The sequence below is a fragment of the Falco naumanni genome, chromosome Z, assembly GCF_017639655.2.
Source record: "Falco naumanni isolate bFalNau1 chromosome Z, bFalNau1.pat, whole genome shotgun sequence".
Classification (NCBI taxonomy): Eukaryota; Metazoa; Chordata; class Aves; order Falconiformes; family Falconidae; genus Falco; species Falco naumanni.
Window position 1 is genome coordinate 86,076,835 of NC_054080.1, and position 15,074 is coordinate 86,091,908.

The 15,074-nt window shown below is 42.9% G+C and overlaps 1 protein-coding gene across 3 annotated transcripts in view; it reads left to right on the forward strand.

Annotated features, from left to right (window-relative positions):
* NEDD4L (NEDD4 like E3 ubiquitin protein ligase) overlaps positions 1-15,074 on the forward strand; it is a 178,543-nt gene that overhangs the window by 24,817 nt on the left and 138,652 nt on the right. For all 3 annotated transcript variants that reach the window (XM_040579379.1, XM_040579381.1, XM_040579382.1), the window contains exon 2: positions 13,255-13,328. In XM_040579379.1, the coding sequence (XP_040435313.1) occupies positions 13,255-13,328 (74 nt within the window). The remainder of the gene's footprint in view (positions 1-13,254; positions 13,329-15,074) is intronic.

A 15,074-nucleotide genomic window follows, 5' to 3' on the forward strand; every position in this document is an offset into this window, starting at 1 on the left:
CTTTTTTTTTTTTTTTTCCTTGGATGTAAACACAGTGACACTTGCAAAGGCTCAGACAGACCTTATTCTTACTGTGTGCTTTTCCTGGGATGGTTTGCAATACATAAATCTTCCCAAATTCATCAATCTGGTGAACTTCAGTGTGGTTTTGACTCTTGCAACAGTAGCAGTAGTAGTGATGTGAGGATACTGTGTGTATTAAAATTCAGTTTAAACACTTAACAGTAGTGTTACGAGGGAGCACTGGTGCCATTCTGGGTGATGTGGAAAGCTTTTGCAAACCATGAGGAGTAACAAAGCACAGCAACAGCTACCCGGGTAAGTGTTCCTAGCAGCAGCAAGAGCTGTCCTTTTTCAGAATGGCTCTTGGTTGCCTGCAGGTACAAGTTGCCCTTTGTCCAGCAGGTTAGCTTGTATCTCCTTCAAGCCCTGCACATCATTGCCTACAAATAAAATCTGTGCTTAATGTTTTCCTACCTGCCTGATTCTTAACCACAGCGGTTTTAAACCTGCTCTCCTACCTGCCTGATTCCTGACTACAGTTGTTTTGAAGCTGTTTTTCTGGGAATTCTGTTTTTATCTGTTTCCTAATGATCTCCAACTTGTCATTTGTAGTATTATTGTTATTCTTTAAATTTAAAAGCACTGCCTTCCCTTTTGTGCCCCGGTCTAATTTGTTCTTTGTCAGCAAACTTTGAGGTGGAGGTGATGCAAACTGGGAGGAGAGATTGGTGCACTGGAGGGTTGTGCTGCCGTTCAGAGGGACCCAGACAAGCTGGAGAAACAGCTGTGCCAGCAGGAATATCGTGAAGTTCTGCAAATGAAATGCACGTGCTGCAGCTGGGCAGGAATAGCCCCATGCTGCAGGAGAGGATGGCTCCTGGCGAGCTGCAGAGCAGCTCTGTGGAGAAGGCCCTTGAGGTCCTGGAGGATGGCACATTGAGTAGGAGCCAGCAGCGTGCCCGCCCAGGCTGTGTGAGGCAGTGTGTTGCCGACAAGGTGGTGGAGTCCCATCCCTGGAGATGTGCACGTGCACAGGGTATGGTGTGCAGCAGCTGTTGGGGCTGCCTGGCTGTGAGCCATGGGGTCGGAGAGAGCAGCTCGAGGTCAGTCGAGCTGCATCCCTTCTGTGATTCTCTTTGAGGTCTTACACACTGCTTACTCGTGGAGGCTTTCTGACAAATCAGTGGATTTTTATGAGAAGTGGTAGTCTGAAATACAGTTAAACCTGGATTTGTGTGGTGCTTTGCACAGGAAAGATTAAGAGGATTATGCTAAGTGTAATTCACAGGGTTTCACTTCAAAAAAGTATGAATTTTAAAGGCCTGATGGATTTCATTATATCAAAACCTGCAACTCTAAGATATTTAATTTTGGATTTTTTTTTTAATAAAAGTTTAATTCTTTCAGAGGTTGGCTTAGTGAAAGATAAAAACCTAATTGTCATGCTAGAAAAGATGCTTTGAAAACAAGTCTGTTGTGTCCTCCTGTGGCTTCTTACCGCAGGCCCTTAATTGGGAATTTAGATGGTTCTTCATTACTAGGCAAAATTGTTAGGCATACACTGGGGAAATTGTTTTTTTGTGTGTTTCTCTTTTGACTTGTAAGTCTTGAAGTACTGCTTTCTTCTGTGTGCTGGAAAGTAATAGATCTGTCTGGACATTGAATGAATATCTGAAATTAAACCAGCTGGTCTTGTTTCACTCTGATTGGCAAAGCTTTTAGGAGCAGCGGGGCCAGCGTAGTGTAGTCATCCCACACGTAAAAACATTATTTCTTTATTTTATGGTAGTTCATACTGGAAGAGCTATTTTTGAATGCTAGGAAGTTAGATGTTTGTTTAAATAAAAGCTTGAGGTTTTAATGAATCAACTGAATTTCTGTATCTCCTAAGGGAAGGAAAAGAGGTTACTTCAGGTTTTCATTTATGCATTTTGTTTAAACTTGCAATAAACGTTCAATTTGGATGCAGAAGATCTTGATGCTGATCTCTGGTGCAAGATCAAGGTTGGGCGGTTCTTGTTTGTTGATTTTGTTATTATTTTCCTTTTAAAACTTAAGTCCATGTAAGAGGGTCACTTTCAGGTCACAGACTTCTGCAAATGCACCAGGAACTCCTAGTGAAAGCTTTATCTTCCTAACAGCAACGTGTAACAAATGCTTTTCCTGTTTCTTTGCTACCACCCAAGATTACATACTTCTCTTGGCTTGCCCAGAGAAAAGCAGATTGAAGTTTCCTTCATTAAGATAATTTCTTATACCATAAATCTGTGATGCATACAGGTGATTCAGCAAATGTACTGTCTTTTCTCATGCTACACTATTTTTTTCTTTCCTTTGAGATACTTGCCACAAAATGGTGCTAAGTTGAGCAGACCCAAGTGATTGTTGTGCTTCTTATGGCAAACTTGTTATGTTGCAAGCTTCTCAGGGGTAGTTCTTTGGGTAGTATTTGTAGCAGGAGTAGGTATTCAGGCCAGTGGCTGTCTATTTAGGTGGAAGAGCCAAGAAGATGGAAATCCAAGTAATCACCGAGTCTGAGCGCAGAGCAGGAGCAAGTGAAGGCGAAAGTCACTTTGGCAGAGGTCGCGACTCCTTCCCAGCCACCGTTCTGAGTGCGTGTGAGCTTGAGGCTGTCCAAGGCAGTGAGGCCAGTGGAACTAACCTGACTTCCTTCAGTTCTTGTGGTCTCTGCTGTCAGCGGGAAGGGAGGAGATGGGAACCTCTGGCAGTGTTAAAGACCAGAAAGCAAGCTGCTGGGTAAGAATTTTTTTCTTGACTGGCACAGCTGGGTCTAGAAGACATCTGCATAAGACTACTGGAGAGTTTAATGAATTAGGTTATGCAGCAAACTACGTGCCAATTAGATGAATTCCTTCAGTGAGTGATATAAATAGGTCTAAGTGTTAAATAAGGAGAATAGAGTCTTGTGTAGTACAAGAGGTCCATTAATTGAAAGTTCTTTTGCATTCTCTTAGGTATTTCTAAAGACCGCAGGTGGTGACCTGGTTCAACGTGCTTGCTCACATTGCTCAAGTATATCTAGCTGCATGGAGTTCAACGGATTTTTATAAAAATAGGTCACAATTCACCTGGAACACTTTTTTTTTTTTTTTTTTAAAACATGCAGTAAAAATACCTTGCAGACACATTTTCTTGAGGTCAGTACTGTGATTTGAGCCTGTTTCTTCATAATGTGCTTTCAACATAGGAGTGGGAGTTTTGAGTCCTGGTTGCTAACCCTGTTGCTGATATGCATGGACCTTTGAACTCTGTGTACTACTCCTGATGTGCATGTTTTTAACTCGCTCACTTCAGTTTTGTGTGCTGTTTTGTCCCCGTGTAAAAGCAGCATGGCGGTACTGTTCCTCTAAGGCAAACATGTGCCTTTCTGAAATTTTGCCTGCTGTTTTTCCTCCCAAGCTGTGTTAGTCTGGCCAAGGAAAACAGGAATATGGTACCTATTCCTAGAGGTCTGAAGTCCTAGAAGTGGGACTTGAATCATTATTGTAAAACATTTAGTATTTTTCTGTCACGTGAGATTGATTCCCACAGGTCTCCAAACTCTTCAGTTCTTCGAATGCTTACTAGTTGTTTGCTTGGTCTGTTGATGTGAATGCTCTGATGTGCATTAGTAAGATAGCCAGTAAAATGCAATTCCATAGATTTTGTAGCATTGTGGGATAATCAGAGCCTTTTAAGCTTAGCCTAATGTGGCCTGGAGGAGCTTGGCTTCGTGTGACCACCCTGTGAGGTTAAAGCCCTTGTCTTTCCTGCCAGCCCCTCAGACTCACTGCAGAAGGAGCATGCTTGGAGCTGCTGCTGCTCCAGCTGCAGCGCAGTGAGCTGATGGATACACGCTTGCTCTAGCATTAAGGCAAGCTGGTCCTCCTGTGCTCGGGGCGTCATCATGTGAGTACGAGAAGCTAGGTTTTGCTCAGCCGCAGAGCTCTGATTTCCTCAGAACTTGGGTTCATCTTGGATTTCACCACTGTGCTGCACAGGCAGCCCTCGCCTTGGCCTGGAGGCGTGCTTGGGGCAGCTGGCTGGCTCTGTGTAGCCAAGGAGATCTCTGTCGTCCAAATTACATGGTAGTCTTGCCTCCAGGAGCTTCTAGGTTTACTTGTTATGAGATCGGCTTTAGACAAAGTCATGTGTTTTGTTTTGTGGGTTTTTTGAAATACATTGCGTCATGCAGCAGGGGTTGAGAATTTCGTGGAAAAGGCACAATTTGTTGTAGTGTGGGAGTTCATGAGGAGGACTGGGATCAACACTTGGAGGGAGGAAGATCTGAGCAACGTTACCAGGTTGCTTCTGTTGAAGCTGCCTGAAAGGAGATTTTGATGTCCGTGCTTGAGCCAGGTAAGTAGGTGGCTGTAACCCAGCAACCTTTACTCTGACTGTTTTCCTGTGCTGAACTTCACAGAGGAGACTGGAGATGCAGTTCATACCCTTAGCGCATGTTTTTGTTTTCATTGCAGAGCTGAGATTTTATCAAAGACTGTTTGCAAAATTGCCACTGACAAATTTCAAGATTATTAAGATATCACAAGAATTATACTGAGACTCAGCAGGTACTTTTGCTGTGGCCTTCAGAAGGTCACTGTGATGTCCCCAGAGGTTGAGCTGTTGGATACCCCTCCTCTCCCTGTATCTCCAGAAAGAGAACTGAGTTCTTCCTGTTCCAGCTGCCTGTGCCGTTGGGAGGTGGCACGGGTAGTGGCGTTAGTATGGTGACTGACTTCTCACTGCCGAGTAGCAGCGTGATGGCAGCGCAGGAGTGCAAGCTTTCCTCGGCTCGGTTGGTGCGCGGGTGGCCAGTTTCACTCTGGGGTGATGGCAGCAGGCTGCTGGCCATGCATCCTGCTTTGGGCCTCCCTTGGAGGTTGCGTCATGTTGTTTGGTGTTGGGTAGGTGGCTGTATGTCAGAACGGGATAATCTGATCTGGTAGCACTCTGTGTAAGAGGTTGATGTGGAATAGCTTCCTAGAGTATGAGTTTTTTTCCACTCAGCTGTAATGTGGGTTGGTTTAATCCAGCAACAAATCAAAGTAAGAATCAGCATGACTCTTCTGCAATCTAACTTGGTCATCCATGTTTTCAGTTGCTAAAAGATTTAGTAGCCTAATGTTAGTCATCTTGTCAAAAACCTTTTGCCCTTCTTTTTTTAAGTAGATGACAAATACTCCGTTTTGAAAGTGCAAAACCACACAAATGAAAGTGTGATTGATTTTTCACAGTAATAGGGAGAATGGAAGAGCAGCTTGTTTGGGTGACCGTATGTTTTCACATGTCCAGCACACCAGGGGCTCTGCATGTTGTGTGTTCTTTTTAAATTCAGGATAACAAAAGTGCCAACAGTTAAAACCTTGGGTTAAAGATTTGTTGTCTTTTCCATTCTGACATGTTTTGCAAGCAGAATATTGAGTTAAAGATATGTTGTCTTTTCTATTTTGTTATGTTTTGCAAACTTTCAGGTATAATAAAAACAGAGATGAGGTACACAGCGGGTGAAACTGGATTCACAGAGTCTCTGCTTGCAGGTAACTTTCCTGTATAATCTGGTTTCTCTCCTTAGAATCAGTGGAAATTTACCTTGCGGACGCCTATCTTGGTTTGAAATCAAAAATGTCTCTACACATAGAGAAAAAAAACAGCCCCACAAACCAAAACCAAACCAACACTCCCCCGCTGCTGTTCATGTTAAGCTTTCTTCAGGTGAAATCCTAGATTGCTGTCCTTTCACCTCGTTGCCTTGGTGATGGACATTTATTGCCTCCGTCAGCCAGACTTCCTGGCGGCCAGTGTCCCTGAACCACAGCTGTGCCCCCGAACCGTGGTGGTGCCCCCGAGCCACGGCGGTGCCCGTGGCACGCTCCTGGGGACGCGGCCCTGCCTGGGCTCTGCTGCTGAAGCAGCTGGGCAGCGCTCGGTGAGTTCGGCACTCGGTGCCAGCGCTGGGACCATGGCGTGATGCCTGGGCGACAGCCAGGTTCGGGTGTCCGACGTGGGGTGACAAAGGCTGGCTGGGGTTCGGTGCGACTTGGGAAACGTGAAAGGAAATTTGTCCATCTTGAGGGATTTGACTTAGAGATGGTTTTATATAGCTTTTATAAGGTAGCTGTGGAAGAACATGTTAAATGTTTAATCTTCTCTGGTTTGCATGGCATCTGTTCAAGTATTGGTTTGCATTGATCCAAATGTTGTGCCTTTCACACTTGTCTGTTCATTTTAAAAAGCCAAGCTTCTAATTTTATACACATATTGATTGTTATTTCAGTGCTGTTCTCTTAATGCATACTCTAAACGTATCATGGGATTTTCTGCCCTATAGGAAGTTGAAGTCTACAGCTCTCCTTCTTACTCCAGACCGCATATTGCTGATTTCTTTTTATGTGTATTTAGAACATAGAGATGTGCATTCCAAAACTTGTTTGGGTTGGGTTTTAGAGCATATCCATTTTGGTTTGGCTTGTGTGGACTAAGCTACCTCTCCTGTATTATTCTCTTCAGGGGCGAAGCTGAGGGGTGGTGTTACATCCTCGTCGGTGGGGAAGAAGCACACAGCTCAGGGCACTGTGTGTCCACATTCTCTCCCTGTTGTTGCTGTAACTCTTCCCTAAACGTCCCAGCTCCAGGGTATTTTGTTAATCCCAGGGCAGGAGGACTTTTTAATAAGTTTTCTTTATGTGAATGCTTTAATAGGTGTTAGAAATGACTGTGCTCTTCAGAGCACCTGAAGGAAGTGCATGTGGTATTCGTTTAAAAGTGATGTGAGTGATACATATAAATACACATACAAAAGTCTTGTAGGTCTGTAAATGCATCTGCATTCTCTTGCCTGTTTTCTGAGGTGACCTGACATTTGTTTGTTGTTGGTGAAGTTTATTTTTTGCTGCACAATGGGCTTTCAGCTTCATAGCTTGCTTCCACCTAAACCGGCTAAGTCTTCTAAAATGGCAGAGTGAATTACAGATGAGAAGACACAATCATTGTAAAGGTTATCCTTCAGCAAAGAAGAAAACTATGTAACCTCTGACACTTTTCAGGGAGGCAAGAATACATAAACTTGGTGTTAATCATTGGACAAAGCAGAAATAAGTATGAACGTGATTAGCAGTAGAACTCAATGTTAATGCCTAACTGAGCACTTTATGGCACCCCTCCTGCAGTGGGCGAGGTAGGCTGAGGTTAGAGGGGTGAGGGCAGAAGAAGTATAGGCATAAATAACTTTGACAAGTGAGGCTTCATAAATGTTAGCATTTTACTGGTTACTGCTAAGAGCCAGCAAAGACAGCCATCCCGATGTGCATGCACAACTTTGGATTCCTAGCAGAGCATTGCAAAATTTTTTAGTCAGGGTACTGTGAGCAACATAGTTTTAAATTCCGAGACATGTTCTGCATTGTAGTTGAAAGAAACCGAGCGAGGGAGGAATGCAGTTTCAGGGTCGTACCTCAGGCTGTGCCGGAGCTGGTGTCAGTGCTGTGGAGGAGCGTGCCCTGGCCTCTGGAGTCAGGAGCTGTTGAGTTGCTCAACTGCAGCTCTCGAGCAGACTGGGGAGTGGCAGCACATGGCATTTTAAGGAGACCCTTCCAGGCTTAGTATGCTACAGGCAAGGTTTTAAAACGACATAAAAATTCCTCTGTGGGGCAAGGTTAACTTCCTTTTCAAACAGTGTATTTCAAAAAGAAGTTTAGGCTATCTGCTTTTCAAAACAAACGGAATTCAGTGCAATACAAAAATTGCAGTTAATGTCCATCTTGTCTGGTTTGCTGTTTGTCAGTGGCTAATACCAGTTGTTTCAGGCAGTGCAGGAGTTACACAGAAGGTAGATACAGTTTAGTCTTGCCACCAGATGAGTATTTCTCTTTGATGTATTTCAGCTGTGAACAGAACCAGAAGAGCACCTTTTATATATCCACGCAGCAAGATTACAAAAAGTGATTTAAAGATGGATGCAGATGATAATTTGCTGCTATTAACCACTGTCAGTGTCATAGCATTTAAATCATCTAAACACCAGTTCTCTGTGATTACTAAATAAAATTAAGAGGAAGGAATCCAGGTCAAAAGCTCCCATCCATGATGTTGGGGAAGTGGGTAGAGGAAAACATACTGTTGATTTCAAATATTCCCATATTCCCTTTTGCATTTTAGTGCGGATGCTGTTGGAAATGGTATGGCTATGCAGCCAGTGTAAAGGTTGCATCCTGTTGACATGGAGTGAAGCTGTGAAAATGTGCAGCGTTGAACAGTGACCTTGGAACACCAAGTATTAACTCATTTTGGGCAGGTTAGGGTGGGCCAGTGTGGACTGCGGACCATGAACTGTTTCTAGAGTGGTCTTGTGTGCTGCTGCCTCTTTCTTAGACTGTGCTGGGAACGGTGCCTCAAGCAGCAAGGGGCTTCTAAACAGCTGAAGTCCTCCAGTGAGGGTAGTGTTTCTGTCAGGTGGTTTCAGCTTTCCTGGCCTGGTCTTCCCCTTACCAAAACCCACTTGCACATTGTTGCCTCCTGATGCCTGTGATGTTGCAAGAAGGAAGATGCAGCTGCCATTGGAAAGATGGGGTGGGGTGTTGAGCGAGTGAGGGTGGGTGCTGGCTTCTTGGGTGTGCAGGGAGGGAGGAGTAGCCCAAGATTGTGTCCTGAAGCCTGGCCACCTTGGGGGGTGGTAAGCGGTTGCCCCTTCCCACTTTTTACTGACTCAAAGGGGTGTTAGGTACAGTTGCCAGAAAATGGAAGTTTGTTTGTATTGGGAAAACCACTCTATGGGGATGTGTTAGGTAAGATTGATTACTCATGAAAGTTTTTCAGTCAAGATACTTAACTGCCAATAAACTCTGTTCTATTGGATTTGTGTGTATCAGGTTGTTGTCTAGACAGGTTAAGGTTGTCTTTCTGCTCAGTGGCATGTCAGTTCACATGGCACCTAAAGCTATTTATCTGTAAAGAACTCATGATTACAGTATTGCCTTATGTCATCTGTTTCTTTTTTTAAAATATGCACAGGCAAGTTAAGCAAGTGCCTTTTTTAAGTCCAACAAAAAAAATAATTTTGCTGTGGTCAGGGACCTGTCTAGGATCCCTTTCCAGTCTGTGTCTGATGCTCAAGGGAGAATATGTATGATGGTTCAGCTGTGCTGGTGTTGGAGGCCTTGTTGGAGGTCAGTCTGTGATCAGCACACCAAGCGAGCATGAACACTTGTGTCCCTCGCTGGGGAGCTCTGCTTCTGTGGTTTGTATGTCTAGTTTCCTGATACAAGTCTGATACAGAGCTGTGCTCGTGAATGTCTCTCTTCTGACCAGCCTTGTTACCCTGCTCTGCATGTTCTTGTTCATTTACTCATTTTGGGAATTAGGACTCCCACCTTATGTCTCTCCAGGTATCCTTCAACCTCACTGTGGACCCTGTCTCCCATGCATGGGACCCCAACAGGAACCATCGTTTTGCATCACATCACTTCTTAATCCTCCCACTTTCTTTCCTTACCCCATTCTCTGCTTGTCTCTGGGGTTTTCCTTGCCTACTAAATGCAGCCAGCTCAGACTGTGCACTGGGTGCTCGTGGGCATACATGTAGGTACTTAAGGTGGCACTGGGCTTGGCTCTGCTGGATTACTGTCTCAGGTCAGTAATTACTTTTCAGAGGCATCAGTCGCCCTGTGCAAAGGGTGAGTAATGAGCCCAAGCTTTATAAGAGGTACTGGCTTTACTAGCAAGTAGTTTTGTTTTATAGTTAGCTATTTCTGGAGTGGTTAAGTCTTTGCCTTTCTTTATTTTTATTTAATCCAGAGGATGTGTCCAGGTGACGCAGAACTCAGTGGAGACATTCTCCTGCACCCTGGAAATCTTTGTATTTGGAGTGAAAATAAAAGCCATGTCAGCATTTTCTAAGCCTAGCAGAATATTGGTGGGTGTTGTAGACTGAAGTCTTGAATTTCTGGTCTTGGTGCCACATACAACTTTGCACAGCAGTGCTGGCTTTTAAGCAACTGCGTCCATCTACGCGTCATCTCTGGCTGTCCATTTCTTCCTCCTCCCGTCTTCAGTTTCATTGGCATGTTGTTTGTGGGCTCCACTGGCTCAAGGTGTTGACCTGGGTGCAGAAAAACCTGTGTGGGAATGGAATAAACTGGAGGGAGAGGTGTTTAAATTGGCACTTTCTACTGAAAGAAATAAATGCGTCCTTATTCTCAACAAGCGTAAATGCTACTTAACTAAAGATTACCTTGCCCTCAAAGCTGGAGGGATCCCTTTATTTGGGGTTTGGATCCTGGGTCTTCTCACTCAGAATTTTTCCATGTTGAGTGATCTTGTCTTGGCTACCCTCTGTCGTGCTTTGGGTTTAGAAGAAAAAAACAACCAAAATCCTATTTTTCTCTTCTTATACAGTCTTTTCAGAAGAGGGTGGGTGGAAACCGGTGTCAGGTAACTGATGCTCTGTTTCAGGTCTCTGGCTGTGGCTAGGCAAGCAATCCTTTACCTGATTTTTTGGTGGACAGTGAAGTGAGATTACCTCCCTATTGCTGTGAAAATTTAACTCCTTTCTTTACCTAGACACAGCATACTTGGAGATAAATGAGGAAAGTGGGACATAAGGAGAAAGCATAAGAATATGAAACTCTTAAGTTTTTCTGCCCTTCAGTCATGCTGTTTGACCCCGGCAGCATTCCCGGCTAAGGAGGTGGAGATTAGGCAGTACAAAATCGAGGTGTCAGCCAGGAGAGCTGGGAGCTGCTGCTGGTACCCGCTGCTACCTGTGGTGATGCTTAAACATGCTTAATTTGGGAACCCTTCATCTATATAATTTGAGGCTTTGTGTAGTCGCATGAGCTGGAATATGCTTTTATTACACTTTTTATGTGTCTGTGTGCACATGAATGTAGCTGTGTTGTTATGCTGCTTTTGTGAATGCTTTTAGAAAAAACGGTACAGATAAGAAAAGCTCAGTTCATTACAAGAGAATTATTTTACAGACAAGCTGTCTGAACAGCTACTCGTATGGCTCAGAGTACTATATATAAAGTATCATCTTCTGCCAAAGAATTTTCCATCATCCAAAATCACCTTGCTCCTTGTATACAATTGATGTTATCAAAGTAAGTGTCTTACTAACTGAAGGGAAAACATTGAGGGTGGATGGGTAAGGCCTTGTTACTAATTGAGGTTCTTTTAATTATTTTTTAAAATATTATGTATGTTTCATGCATAGGAAAATTTGAACAAACATTTGCGAAAGCACTGTTTCTGTTTGGTAAAACTGAGTATTTGGCAGAGGCTGGGGGCCTACATGCAGGGAGGGAACAGCGTCATATCTTCTGGTGTACTTAAAGTCTGAAGTGAAACTTCAAATATGAGACACTATCTATTTAGGTAGTCTGGAGCATCATCTTTTGTGTCGTACAGAACCTGAATTAGGGATCCTTCCTCCTGCGATTTTTTTTTTCTCTCTTTTTTTTTTTTTTTATTCAGTTCCTATGCAGAGGTAATTTTAGTGCAGAAATAAGATGCTGCTATAGCAAAATTGATGTGGGCCTTTGTACGAGGAAATCTGAGTAGCATTGATAATACAGTAACTGTCAGAAATCCCTCCTTCTGTCCCTCTCTACTTAGTATTACAACTTCTTAACCTCCGGTTCTCCTTCAGTAAGGTCAGAATAGTCTGCGTTTCTGACTTCCCCCCCCCCCCCCTTGCTATCCTATTTTCTCTTAATGAAAGTGTTTTCATGATCAGAATTTGCAAGTTCGTTGCCTTGTGTCTATTAAAACTGCTCTAGAGGACCAGACATGTTATATTGACATTAACGGATAGAAAAAAGTTGACATATTAAAAAAAAACAAAACCCAGAAGTACTCAATATCCACTAAGATAAGTCCATTGAATTGTTTTTTTTCATATACTGTTTTGTTCACCTTTCTGGTAAGCTTTACGCTCCTTTTGGAAGGAATTCTGTTTTCTTAATTAGAAACTGCTTTGGACAGTGTTAAGTGCTGCTGGAAAGAATACCAACAAACAGATTTTCTGAAAGGATTTAAATCCTCAAGCTTTTGTTTTAATGTAGCACAGTTACTATGGCAAGATGTGTGTCAGGGTGAAACTCACCCTGCAGGCAGGTTCAATGAAACTTTTGTTTTTCATTCTCTGAAGTAATCTGTTTCAGATGCCTTCTAGGGGAATGGTATTAGGCTGGTCAGGTACGGCTTTGCTTCTGGGGGGTTTCTGGCCTTCCTAGTAATCTCAAAAATCTCAGATCCAGTTAACGAATCTGTGTCTTGCTTCTAGCTATCTAAAGCAGATAGACCAGGCGTAGTGCAGTCATGCCAGCATAAACCTGTGGGAAAGTGTTATTGTTTTCTGAACAAGCTTCAAGGAATGGAGTCTCAAATTACTGTAATTGAATCTTCGATCTTGCAGTTGTGGAAGGCTTATCTGAGGAGAAAAAGGTATAACTGATACAGGTGACTGCAAAACCTGTTTCTGTAGAATCCTTTCCAGATATAATTTTGGTGGCTTCTTTGTGTAGCAAAAATAAACTGGTCAAACAGGGTGGGGGAAAAAAAAAGTAAAAAATAACATTTATACCGGTGTTCCTCAGGAGCTTAACATAATGAAGGGATAAACTGAGCATTAGATTGAGTCCTAGTAATATATATCTTCAGAAATTGGAATGAGTCATTGGAAGTTGTATATACCAAGGTGGTGAGAAAGTTTTAAAGAATGTGACTTCACAGATTTATTTTTAACCTTGCATCCTTTTTTTTTAAACTGCAGACATCTCTCTGACCAAGATGCACTGGTATTTCGGGGCAGAAGTATTATGAGTGTTTTCCCTTGTGTTTGAAGAGACAGCTTTAGAGTCTAAGCAGAATGAATTTCTGTGGAATATGGATCATTTAGGATGCAAAATGGACCTGTTCAGCAAATTGTCTTCTACTTTTATTACTATTATTGTTACATTACTATTACTATGATGTTATTACTGTTACCAACTCTTACTCTGCTTTTATTTGACTCTTAACCACTCTGACTGGAGTTGGATGCTCTTCATGTTTGGACTTGAACTGTTCTGTAACAGAGTATAAAACGTGTATACCTCCTTCCAAGAGGTTTTTATTTTCAAAATCCTACCTAAGGGAGGCTTCTGCTGTCTAAAGCCTGAGAGTTTTTTCACTGCTTAACCTTTTGCAAACTGTTGATCTTCAAAATAATTACAGAATAAACATTAAACCTGTTTTCTTTTTTATTGACAGGAGGAGTCTCGTATCCTCAGGGTAAAGGTGGTTTCTGGCATTGATCTAGCGAAAAAAGACATCTTCGGAGCCAGGTAGGTGTTCTGCATTGACTGTTTTATGTGTTTAAACAGAATAAACTTAGCAGAGCAAAGAAACTTCATAATTGATTGTTCATAAATGTGAGAGATTCTGTTACCTGATTACAAGCAATGCAAATTATGGACTATGTGTTGGCAAGAAAGCCATTAATCACAGCGGTGGCTGTTCACACCCTCTCCCACCACTGGCAGCCGTTCCTGAGTTCACTGTCTGCCTTCGCTCTGCAAGCATGCAAGGAGCAGCTCAAAGCTCAGCAGGGTTTGGCAGTACATAAAATGACTCCCAGTTGTCTCCCTGTACGCCCTGTGTAATGCAGGAAAGACCAGGAGCCAGCAGTACACTCTCTCCTGTTTTGAGGAAGCTCTGTTTTCCCTGCTGGCTTTCAGTACTGGTCTCTCAGGTGCCAGGCATCAAAGTCTGACTTGGTAGCCAGACTGCGAATTGTCTTGGTCTCAGACATATCCAGGTGCCACTGTTGCAGTTCCTAAAGATAGGGCCTTTTTAGAGAGAAAGGCAATAAAGGCATTTTCTCCCATTCAGCCTACGCCACGGGAAGGCTAGCAGCAAGTGCTAATGTAGGAAAGATTTCAGAGTGAACTGCACTGACTTGGTGCTCTTCTGTTAGGCTCTGGCAAGCCTAGGTTTTCTACTCCAGTTGAGCCTTGAACCACCTGAATTTTAAAGTGGGGACCTGAGAGGGAAAAGAGAAGTTTTTCTAGCACATGAGGCAGTCTTCGTATGATTGCTTTCGTGTTCACCTGTGTATCAAAAGATGAGGTGTGCAGACCATAGTTTGCACTGTTCTTTGCCAAAACAGCACTTGTCAAACAAGAAAAATGGTTTTAAATGGTCTAAGGGAAAGGTACAACTACAGTCACTTCGTACATTCTCAAGCCTTTGTTCTGGAAGAATAGCTTTTCTCCAAGTCTAGGCTTGCTGTGGAATGGCTTAAAGAACCAAATCGGGTAGCAACTAGGTAGAAGCTGGTCTTGAAGCCAAAATGAACTGGAAAGCATTTCCTAGCCTCCCTCTAAAGCTTAATTCAAGTTTGACGTTCTTGTGTCTCAAGCCTAAGTGTGAGGAAATTCTTTACTTTGACTGCTCCAGTCTACTTAGAAGTTTTTTATCAGTTTGAAATTAGTGGTATCCAATTTAGTTTTTATCGAAATGACTGATTTCTTAGTGTATAAACGAGCCTCCCTGTGGATTTTCCTGTATTTCTTTAATGTTGCTTACATATTATTTATTAGCTTGCATATCTAGCTTGAAACTACATGAAAGCAGCAACAGCTTTAATTTTTTTTTGTAAAATTTGCAACAAACGTTCCTTTGGTAGCTGTGTGCAGTATACGGTAAGAAGAAACTTTTGGGTTTTCTTTCTGCAAACTTGCTGTTTTGAAGAACAGCTTTGATGCTGACCGTGAGCAACAAAAGCAGCAGCCGGTACATCAGTGTAGCTGGACACGATGCTTGCTGAGGTAGATCCAGGGTGGTACTGTTACTGGTGTTGCTGGGTCCCACTATGGAATGCTGCTGCTTGCTCACAATGTTAGCATCTACCTCGTAGAGTCCTGCAACTGGCGTTGAGTTGCTGCAGTACTAAGGTAAGAGAGGAGCAGCAAATTCTAGAGAAGAGGTGGGACTAAAGCACAGAGAAAACAAGATTTCTGCTGCAAACACTAATGCTCAAATTGACACTTTTATGTGCAAACTTTGCTTTTTCTAGATCTTGTTTAGTT